General features: G+C 47.3%; 1 protein-coding gene across 1 annotated transcript in view; it reads right to left on the bottom strand.

The window, feature by feature from the left end:
- Positions 1-5,206: 5,206 nt before the first annotated feature.
- ACBD3 (acyl-CoA binding domain containing 3) overlaps positions 5,207-11,801 on the bottom strand; it is a 32,512-nt gene continuing 25,917 nt past the window's right edge. Inside the window, exons 8-9 of the mRNA XM_029933345.1 lie at positions 10,559-10,843; positions 5,207-7,347 (exon numbers count right to left, since the gene is read on the bottom strand). Coding sequence (XP_029789205.1) covers positions 7,136-7,347; positions 10,559-10,843 — 497 coding nt within the window. The 3' untranslated portion in view covers positions 5,207-7,135. The remainder of the gene's footprint in view (positions 7,348-10,558; positions 10,844-11,801) is intronic.

Raw genomic sequence — 11,801 nt, 5'->3', positions numbered from 1 at the left:
AACAAGAGTGAGGTTTTGATGGGTATGGGTGTTATAGGGCTATGAAAAAGGTTTTATGTTTATTTATGAGAGAGACAGAGATATAGAACATGGATGGGGGAGGGGCATAGAGAGAGGGAGACACAAAATCTGAAGCAGGCTCTGGGCTCCAAGCTGTGAGAACAGAGCCCAGTGCGGGGCTCAAACTCACAAACCGTGAGACAATGACCTGAGCCAAAGGTGGGCACTTAGCAGACAGAGCCCCCCCAGGCGCCCCGAGGGCAATGGAAAAGCTGTGAGAGAGGTGTGGCTACACAACATTGTGGACACTGAATGCCACTGAACTGTCCACTTGAAAGTGGTGAAGTATGGTTTTCATCTAATAAATAAAGGAGAAAACCCAACTGAAGCTCTTACACACAGATGTAGGAAGATTACCAAATTAAGGTTTCTTTCTTTTTTAAAGGTTTTGAGTAATCTCTACACCTAACATGAGGCTGAAACCACCACGAGATCAACAGCTGCACGCCTCACTGAACGAGCCAGTCAGGCACCCCACAATTGTCTTCTTCTTTTTGAAAAATGTGTATTTAGAGGCGCAGGGGTGCCTGGCTGGTTCAGTCGGTTAAGCGTCTGACTCCTGATTTTGGTTCAAGTCATGATCTCACGATTTCAGAGTTCAAGCTTGCTTGGGATTCTGTCTTCCTCTCTCTCTGCCCCTCCTCCGCTCTCGTGTGCTCCCTCTTTCTCTCAAATAAACACTCCCACACTCAGTGCGGAGCCTGACACGGGGCTCGATTTCACAACCATGAGAACACGACCTGAGCAGAAATCAAGAGTCGGATGTTTAAGCGACTGAGCCACCCAGGTGCCCCACAAAATAATTTTTAAGTGAAGAAAGCGGTACAGTATGTTAGGGAGAATGTAGAAATGTGTACTTATCTCCTTGGATTTCATACAATATTCAAAAGCATTCTGCATCACATTATCTCCCTTTCCTGGCAACATACATTGTTGTAATCGTCATAGGGGATTAAAACATGAAAATCAGGGTAACAATTATCTTTGGGAGGAGGAAAGAGCAAGTGTAATCAGGAAAAGGTCCATAGGGATCAAATTCTCTCACTGATGTTTTATTACTTAGACAAGATCTGAAGCACAAAAGGCAAAAAAACAAAACAAAACAAAACAAAACAAAAACCCCAGAAACAAATACAAACCAAAGCAAATGTGACGGGTGTGGGTGGTGGGTACATGAGTCTCATACTGTAACTATATACTTTACTGTATACTAGAATTCTGTAATTGACAATTAGGGAAATAAAAAGACCAGAAGGAAATTCCCAAATGGTAACTATTCTTAGTGGTTAAGTCTATAGTTTTATGCTTTTCATCTATAGATACTGCCTAAAATTTCCACAGTAAATGAGTGGGACCCTTGTAATGCGAAAAAAATTAATGAAAGCTACAGATTCCAAAACGCACCTGACAAATGTGGTCTGTCCACTGGCACCCATTTCTCTCCCGGGGCCAACATGCCGTGTCTGAGCTGTGGCCGGGCGTGAGGCTACCCAGCACAAGACGCCGCAGCTGGACGGGCCACGAAGCTCAGGGCTTGCCAGTGGAAAACGAGAAGTAAGGTTCTCCCCTTGACAGTGGGCATGTACCCCATCCCCAAACCAGGACTGTATTCCAGGCAGGCCTACTTTTTTGGTTTTTTAATTTACTTGAGAGCGAGCAAGCGATCAAGCATGCATGCATGAGCAGGGGAGCAGAGAGAGGGGAGAGAATCCCAAGGAGGCTCTGTGCTTACAGCACAGAGCCCAACACGGAGCTCAACCCCACAAACTGAACCGTGAGATCATGGCCTGTGCGGAGCCACACAGGCGCCCCCAGGCAAGTTTGCTTCTAACCATGCACTGGAACCCCCCCCCCCCAGGGGACGGTACTGTGGAGAAACAAAAGTAAAGAAATGTGATGGAGAAGCCCGGGGGGCTCCCTCGGGTGAACATCAGATGGATCCTTGATTTTGGCTCAGGCCTCAACCCTGGGGTCACGGGACTGAGTGCTGCGTCAGGCTCTGCGCTGAGTATAGGGCCTGCTGCTTGGGAATCTGTCTCGGTCTCTCTCCCCCGCTCTCTTTAAAATAAAAAGAAGCTTGCAGCTCTTGATCGCTTCATGACACACTAGAAAAGATTCACTGGGCCCCAGTTGTCTCCTGTGGCCTGTCCACAAGATCAAAGGATCTTATTTGAGCCCGTTTATTTTTGAGCCTCTGTCAACCCACATTAGCCCACAGCATAACTAATGATGGTGGGGAGGCCGCCGCACAGTTGTGGCATCCATCTCTGCTACTGAAGAACAGGGAACTAGTGATCTTTTACTTACTTATTTAAATTTTAAGAGAGCGCACGTGGCTGCATGCACACGCAAACGGCAGAGGGGCAGAGATGGACGGAGGAGGGGGAGAGAATCTTAATCAGACTCCACGCCCAAACTGAAGCCCAATGCAGGGCTCCATCTCACGACCCTGGAGATCATGACCTGCGCCAAAATCAAGAGTCGGATGCTTTACCAACTGAGCCCCCACACACACCCCTTAATCTTTTATTAAGGCCATCTAGGCTCTCTCAATCAACCTAGTTAAGTAATGCAATATTCCAAAGTAAATCCCCTTAAGGTTTTTCATGACATATGACAGGCTAATGATTTAAATGTTCATACAGAAAAAAAAGGTTCAAAAATAGAAAAAAAAAGCACCCAAAAAACCAGGGGCAAGTTGCCTTGTATGAAAATATATTTTAAAACTATAGTTATTTATAGTACTAGCACATTAAGTTGTCAGATAAAGGAAACAACGTTCAGAAGCAGATGTATATAGATTTACATATATATGGAAATAAAAAGAAGTCATAAAGGAAAAAAATTGAATAAAATGTTCAATATAATATAGTTTTTAACGTCTATGACCAAATACAGATACATATAAACACACCTAATACCACAAACAAAATTAACAGACCTCCAAGAATGTGGGAGACAATACTTTGATATAATGAATGATTAGCATACAAACTACATTTTTAATGCTAATAAGTCAATATAAAAACTATCTAATTGAAAAATAGGTCAAAGGACACACACCGGCAATTTACAGGAGGAAATTCAGAGGACCACTACAAAGCGATGCTTCACCTTCCTAGCTTCATCAGGGAAACACGCATTAAAACAAAACTTCATTTTTTACCCATCATATTGACCAAGACTGAAGTCTGATGATATCAAGGGATGGAAAAAGCAGTATCCTCTCGGACTTCACGGAGTTGGAGGGGAAATTAGTTCAGCCACTCTGGAGGACAATTTGGCAGGGTCTATTAAAATTAAAAATGCACAGAACTCATGACCCACAATTCTCCCTTCTTAGTAGCTACTCCTGAAAACCCCCGCAGATGTGCAAAAAAGCAGGAATGTTCCCTGGAACAAGCACTTCGGCTGAAAAGGCGGAGGTGACCTAAAAGGTTCAATTAACAGAAAAATGGCCAAAAAGACCTCTGTGGAAGTAACCAGTGGACTGCAAGAACATGGCAGCCCTACACTTAGTCAAAGGAACACCCTTCCGCCCTGCCCATGAACACAGACCAGAATTTTAGAAGTTGCAAAATGCAGACCTTGCAAAAAGCAGGTTTACGTTTCTCTATTTGGCACACCAAAAGAAAGTTATGGCACCTTCAACTGGAGATATTTAAGTTAATGATCTTTGCAAAGGGTCGAAACTGTGAGAAATGTACAGACGTGACATTAAAGAAAGGTTCAAGAAGAATCAGCACTTGTAATCAAATTTGTACTTGCTCTTTTTGCAGATTGCTAGTTCAGTGCCGGTCTGAACTGGACAATCGTGCTTATGACCTTGTTAAAAGTACACAAAAAAGGTAGGGAGCCAGGGGGCACAGTTGGTTAAGTGTTTGACTTTGGCTCAAGTCATGATTTCTCAGTTCATGGGTTCGAGCTCCACGTCAGGATCTATGCTGACAGCTCAGAGCCTGAAGCCTGTCTTCAGATTCTGTGTCTCCCTCTCTCTCTGACCCTCCCCTGTTCACGTTCTCTCTCTCTCAAAAATAAACACATTTAAAAAAAATTTTTTAAAAAGGGGTTAAGTGTTCCAATTTATACTGTTAGCCCATGTTTGATGGCCTGAGTCCAAATACAAAGGTCAATTCTGGAAAAGTCGGCCACTTGGTTTCCTGGTACTAAATTAAGTATCCTAATCAAATCACAACCTATTAAGGGGCACACCAGTGAATGAGAATGGAGCTGAGCCTGCTTTCGTTACACTTAAATCAGGCAAAATAATTCAGCACCTGAAATAGTGACCATGTAATAAATTCAAAATAAGGGTGTTGAAAGGCCAATAATCAACTTGACCTGCAAAAACTTTCAATAAGAAAGTCAAAGGATCCTCGACAAATAATACGTGCGATCAAAGTCCAACTCTGATTAGTACACATATCTGAAAAACTAAGTGGAGGGAAAATAAAGTTAAGATCTGCTCTACCCCGAGTAGATCGCATGCACGTTTTGAGGCTGTGAACAGGAGGGCTGGACTGAGGGCGGGGAGGGACGGTTTGGGCTGTAGACTGCTGCACTCTGAGCCCCCAGGGAATCATCAGCAACCGCTTATTGGTTGGAACTGGCTGCTTCTCCTCTTCCAGAAGACGGACAGTCGAGGCTCGTTGGCACGGTCCAAGATGTGCTCACACCAACTGCTCTTAACCGTTCTCTGGTCTGGCTTCACGGAACCCCAACAGCTCAGAATAACCACCTCAGTCTGTGTCTCCAAGTTTCAACCAAACAGAATTTAAGGTCCGTCCAAGTCACCCTGCCTCTCAGTAGGGTCACTGAGGGATGCTTCGTGGCACCAAACCTCAGGAGCTACTGGAAAGTCGGTGGACGTCCTTCAAGGAATGCGCTATGCACGTGCTTATGTAGGGGAAACAATTTTATATGTCATCAAGAAGTCTTTCCATCAGGAAGTCTGGAAAGTTCAACATCTATTTTCACTCCCCGGGGTAATTCACGGTAAAAACTCAATCACCAGTCGGGAATAGCCTGCTGTGGGTGTTTAACTTTTTAAAACAGGAAAGATCATTTAGAACATTGCTTCTAGTCCTTCTAAAATGCGGCAATACAGATCTAACGCTTCCGAGAGTAACTGCATCGACGAAACATCAACAGATTACAAAGAAACATTTTAATTGATTAAATATATTCTTTTCAGGATCTTTTTGAAATCGCACATGTACTGTACTAATCAACAGCCGAAGGCAATAGAAAAGTTTAAAACCAAAACTGTTCGGACGCAGGCGCACGACACAGGAGCCACCACGTGAGGTGGCCCACGTGGCTCCCAAGAACGATGTCTTTGCTTTTCTAGAAGGTAAGTCACCTTAACGTGTGCCAGAACGAATCTGTAATCAAAGGCTGGAAGAAATATATATTAGTGACTGCTTTTTAAAAGTTTATTTTACATTTTAAATACAGTATTTTCTCATTAAAAAAAAAATCCAAGGGCCTAACCCCACGGTCCCTACCACATATACACAAGTGCGGATGCACAGCCTAAATGTGTTCTCGACAGAACAGTGTAGACGCCTCTGAGCTGGGACTAGTGAATCCAAGTTAAAGAACACAAAGGAAGCACTGCTCAGGAGAAAATAATCCAGTTTCTGAATAACCAAAAGAGAAGAGAGTTAGGAATGTACAACACCAGGTATTAAACACCGGGAAAAGCGCACAGACAATGGCCACCCCCTCAGCGCGGTGACCTGTACAGGACGCAGCTGAATTGACAGAGACCCTCCGAGAAGAAGTGATTTAGCATTTGAAGTTTTAAAACTCTAAGTATTTCAGTAACAACATCCAGTAACGTGTTCGGGTGTGTGGCTGGCTGTGTCACGTCCTGTTGATACCACTCTCCCTTCTGGAAACAAGAACCGCTAAGCTAGCCAGTCGCTCATACAAATTTGAGGCTGTACCTGTTCTCAGAAAGTAAAACAACGATGTGCCTCTCCCCATCTGTAAAGACGTGATGCAGATCAAAGCTGTGACACAATCTCAGCATCGGCATCTGCTGTTCCAATTCTCTCCACTGGGCAAGTCCAAACCGGAAGTGCATAGGGTTTGTGCCTACGCACGAACTCATGAAAGGAAAACAGACTGTCTCTGGCAGTGATTTCCAATTAGTGCACCATGATTCCCCACACGCTCAATTATACTGAAGCGATTTTATACATTTTGATTCAGCAGGTGCCAATTTGAGTTGACAAAACCCCCTAACTGTATGCTTGTGTAGAAAACAGGTTCAATTTGAGACGCTCTATAAAGCCAAAATGAGACAAAAGTGAAAGGTTTGCCATAGCACTGGTAGAGGGAGCTGGGGGAAGAGAAAAGGAACCCGAGTTTGCAGAGGCTTGCTAATTACATGGACCACTGAGGTGTTCTAGGTGTCTTGAGAGTTCAAATACCAATCAGCCTTGAACCTTCTTAAGATTATCTGGGGAAAGAATTCTCTGTAACGGGACTCTAAACTAGATAGCTGCACTCAAAGCAAAAACAATCTGGGTCGTTCAGAATGAAATTGAACTGAGGCAACTTTTCTATCATAACCTGTGAGGTCTTGAGTTCGTACATTTTCAAAACGATGACCTTCATCTCAAAACAATGGCCTTCGTCCAAGTCAGCTGCACTTCGGGCAGACTGGGAACGTAAAGATTTTTGGTGGGAGGTCACCGTGACTATGGGCTCCCGTAACCACATGAAGTAGGCAGCCATGGACTCACCAGCCAGGGGGGGTCAATGTGGGGAAGTTTTATTTTGGAGACCTTAAAGATTTAACACGTAGCTCATGTAACTTCTGCATCCACTAGCGACTCTGCCGGTCAGCACCCGAGGGCCGGATGGGCCCGAGGACCCCCTCTAAGCCCAGAGGATTAATGCTAAAGAGTCTCAAGGACACCCTGAGTCCCAATGAGAGTTCACAAACCATCAGACCAAACTCAAATGGGGAAACACTGACTGCAATGCTCCATAAAAGTCAAAAGAAACTCCGAACTAAATGCCGTCTTCTGCCCAACCCTAGATGCCAGACTCTGCGGCGCCTCTATCTAGTGTAATAGACTCTGTAGTAGACGGACTTGGACCGCCACAAGGAGTAGGAGTTGTCAAACTTGAGGAGGTAGACCCCTCTCCCTGGGTACTGGTGGCTGCCGGCATACACCTCCTCGTGACAGTCCCGCCGGTACACAGGCACGATCTCATCCAGCACAGGCTTGGTGGCGTTCTTTTTGGCTTTCTCTTCACTAGTGACATTCTCTGTGGGCAAGAACGGAGGCACGTCAGTGTGGGGTCCAGGAAAGCCCCAAGTGCCCCCAGCACCGAAGCCCCATCCTCTCTGTGAGGAACTGTTCATCGGGAACTCTCTGGAGCCATCTACAACTGCCGTGCGTGCGATCATGCTCGGGCTCATTCCCGTCTTCCTTCGCTGTGGGCTCATGCCTCTAGCTGAGTGACCGCAATCTGGGGGTACGAGCAGCCGGCACCCTCCCTCCCCCTGAATCCTGCCAACTGCTCCCGCCTCGGAGCCTTGGTCCTCCCTGTCTGCACCCAGTCAGCCTCCTCCTCCAGGCAGGCGGTGTCTCGCTTGTCTGAGCAACACCAAAGGAAATGAAGCTCTCCTTCTCTTCCTCCCCAACAATGTGAAAATCCTGTTTCAGGAGGAGGGAACTGAACTCGTGAGGACTAGCATTTTCTGTCTACCTTAGATGTAAAGACTAAAACGAGGAAAACCATGATAGAGGGAGGCACCTAGGGAGAGACACACTCTGAAAATCCATTATTATCACCACAGGCCCGTGTAACCTGGGGGTGATCCCAATTTGGGCAAAGACATGAGCCCTGATTCTGGGTTTGCCCCAGGGAACAGTTTCTGAATTGTAAAGACATGAGGTTAGGAAACAAGTGCGAGTGAGAACAATGTTGACCCAACTTAAAATCTGTTTCACATATTAAATGTAAACAACGTTGGGAAAGCAGGTCTGAGGAATATGCAGGTCCCTAACCGGGTCCGGTGAGTCCTGGCAATGGCAGTGAGGCCCTAGAGGGCTGTCCATGGCTGCTGTCATCAGGAATTTAAACCGGGCGTGTCTGAGAACCCCTCCCAGTCCCAAGGAACCCAAGGAGATAGGGTACCTGACTGCAATGTGGCATCCTGATGGGATCCCGGGACATCAGACAGAAACGAGGGAAATGTACATACATGACGGACCCCAACTAGTGGTGACGATGAATACTTCACAGTACAATACTGATGGTAACTACAGGGGAAGCTGGGTGCGGGGCACACGGGAACTCTCTGTACTATCTTTGCAACTTTTCTCTATAAACCTAAAACTGTTCTAGAATTAAAAATAAAAAAAAATAAAGGAGCAAATAACACTCTGATCAAAGAGGCCCAAATCCAATTTGCTTTATCACAGCAGTACTGAAATGTCTGTTTGCAAATGGGAAACGCAGAGCCTTTCAAAATGCAAACTCTTGCCTATAAGGATACTGACGAAATGGATTACTGGTCTGTTCATCCAGGACCCCGATTTTGTTCCAAGTCTCTAAAACTGACAGTTGCTGGGAGAGAGGAATAGCCCACCTTTTGTCAGCAGAACAAAGACTCAGGACCCAGCAACCACAGTGCGGGCGACGAGTCTGAGCTGGAAGGGGAGTGACTGTCCACACTCCAGAGAAAACCAACTGCTCTGGCTTTCAAGACCGAGTGGAGAAAAGCCGAGACAACGAACTCGAAGGCTGGCCTGCCCTCGCCCCTTGAACCAAGCTACCAGGAGCCCCATCAAATGCACAGGGGCCACAAAGACATGGGGCACAGGGGCCTTTGCAAGGATGCACACAGACAAACGCAGCCTGTCAGCTTGGCTCCAAGGAGACAGGTCACTCTTGGCAAGCGTCTCCTGGGAGCCAGAGGCCCTCACTGCCATCTCTGTGGATGCAGAGAGACGAGTGGATTAGGTGCGATGGAAACCACCCCACGATTAGGAGCCACACAGGGGTACGAAGGCCACGTCCACCCAAGGGGGATCATACACTAGGGCAAAGATCAGGGGTGTCGTGTTTTCCACCTCTAGAGACACGCTGGACCCCTGCCCTGCCTCCCAGCGCCCTTCCCAACGCCAGGAGCCCCGAAACGACACTTGGCCGAGGCCGCAGGGCGCCAGCAGGCTGCTCCAACAGCTGCTCCTGAGCCAACACTGCCTCTCTCGCCTGCGAAGTTCTTCTGACCTCCAGCGCTCTGCACATCAGCCCCTTCCCAGGCCCCTGCCAACAGCCGGACTTCCCCGCATCCCCAGGACACAAGAGAAAAACTGGTCATGGTCCTACTGCTGCGTAGGGGCCCAGGCGCCTGCCCTGCCCTGCCCTGCTCAGCTTGCTCTCGCCTCTGCTTGCTCTCTTCTGGCTCCCATCCCTGGCTTTCTGGCGCAGCCAGCAGCGTAGACGAGTAAGGCTTTCTCTCACTACCGCCCTCTGAGACAAGGCCACAGAAACAGGATGCCACAGGAAGACCAAACTCCTCCTCCAGGCCCCAGGCCCACCGTGGGCTTCTGTACGTGACCCAGAGGGCCTGGCGTGCGGCCCACACATGACATGGTCCAGCTGCCCACCTCAAAAGTTGGCTGAATGTTTAGGCTCCCTCCACTGACCTCCAACAACTACCGCTTTTAATCTATCCCAGCAAGATCCCCATGAAACCCTGCCAACCCTATGCAGGACCAAGCAGTCTGTTGACAAGTTGGCCAAAAGGTGAGCCAGGTGCCAGGACAGAGAGGCGCCTATCCACAGTCACAGCCCGGGTGTCCCCCCCACCACCACCCTGCACCGAGCACTTACTAGTGTGTGCCCAAGCCCCGGGCTCTCACTTCCCTGCAAACAAAATCAAGGAGGCCATTTTCTCAATTAGTGAGCATGCATCTCATAACCTACCTCCCAGACCAGAAGTTTACACTGCTCTTGGAAACATTCCGCTTTGTCTACTTATAGAAAATAAAAAATTACGTTCTTATAAAATGGGGAAGAACGGCAAAAAGTTTTTAGGTAGGACATTCTAGTATGAGCTTCTGTATCTATTTAAGAAACATCTTAGAGTAAAACCAGAAAAGCTTATTATCAGAAACGTAAATTTAAGTCAACTCCAGAGTTGGCAGAATTTCTTGCTTATTACTCTTTAAAAATTTTTCCGAATAATCCTGCACATTTGGCTTTTCAACACAAAATGCTCTAAGTAAAACACTATTTGGACAGCAGTAAAATAACTCGCTGCCAGAGAGACCTGCAGGGCATTAAGAAAATGTCACGTTCAGGCCCCAGTCCCTTTGCAGAAGGCTGGCGTGCCCCTCAGCCTGCACAGCTAAGGTCGCACCAATGAAGGGATGAAGCACTGGCCCCCAAGTGTTAGCCCAGAAGCATGAGGCGGACTGACAGAGGCACCCCACCCCACCCCCCAGCGGGCCCACAGCTCTACCTTCCTCCTCCTCCTCGTCATCACTGGACTCGCTGACGTGCACGCTGACAGCAGTGTTTGGAGAGTCTGTCCATTCAAAGTACACCCCAAATCCAATGTCATAATTGTCTGTAGCAAATTCCCAAAAGAGGTGTGACCCCTCTTCATGGGTGGGGACTCGAACGGTGACCACTTCTCCTCGGCCCACTGTAATCACGGAGTCCGCGTCCTGCCGAATCTTCTCTTTAAAGTCTTTGATTTGAGGTCGTGTCCACATGGATGGAGCTGCTATCACTGGAAGAGATTCTAAAGGCAACAGGAATTACACACGCTGAAGAGGACAGCCGTCACCTGCAGGCAGCGACTCACATGGGACCCCTGCCTGGCCCTGGACACAACTCAAGTGCCACCTGGTTTACCTCAGGGCCGAGGACTAAGGCACATACCGGCTTCCTGCGGACGTCTCCCCCCGACTGGTTACGTCTGCCAGTGTCACCAGGTGCTCAAAAGCCACCGTACCACTTCAAGGAACAAATGCATTCCACAATCTTGGCAGTGATTTTTTTCGGGGGGGGGGGCGGCGCCTGGGTGGCAGTTGGTTGGGCGTCCAACTTCCACCCAGGTCATGATCTCATGGTATACAAGTTTGAGCCCCACATCGGGTGCTGACAGCTAGCTCAAAGCCTGGAGCCTGCTTCAGAGTCTGTGTCTCCCTCTCTGGCTGCCCCTCCCCCACTCATGCTCACTCTCGCTCTCAAAAATAAATAATAACATTTAAAAATTTAAAGTGATTTTTTTCCCCAACACTCTGATTACGTATGGGAATTTAAGACCAACCCAGAAAACTCCTAGCTGGACCCAGGGACACATTCTAATAAAGAAGGGAGATTTGGGGGCGCCTGGCTGGTTCAGTCGGTTAAGCATTCGGCTTCTGACTTTGGCTCAGGTCATGATCTCATGGTGGGTTTGAGCCCCATGGTCAGTGCTGACAGTGCAAAGCCTGCTTGGGATTCTCTCTGCCCCTCCTGCACTTGTGTGCTCTGTCATTCTCTCTAAATAAATTAATTAATTTTAAAAAAAGGAAAAAAAGGGAAGAGAGACCTGGATTTAGAAATAAATCCACTTTTGGATCTAGACAAAGAAAACCAGGCTTTGACTTCAGTCACTTTGTCAAAAAAAAAAAAAAAAAAAAGAAAAGGAAAAGTTTTGACCTCTGAGGTCAAGCTCTAGGGGCTATTCTAAAGGAGCTCAAAGAAACAGGAAA

The sequence above is a fragment of the Suricata suricatta genome, chromosome 3, assembly GCF_006229205.1.
Source record: "Suricata suricatta isolate VVHF042 chromosome 3, meerkat_22Aug2017_6uvM2_HiC, whole genome shotgun sequence".
In the NCBI taxonomy this organism is placed as follows: domain Eukaryota; kingdom Metazoa; phylum Chordata; class Mammalia; order Carnivora; family Herpestidae; genus Suricata; species Suricata suricatta.
This window is presented reverse-complemented; position numbering and strand designations above follow the sequence as displayed.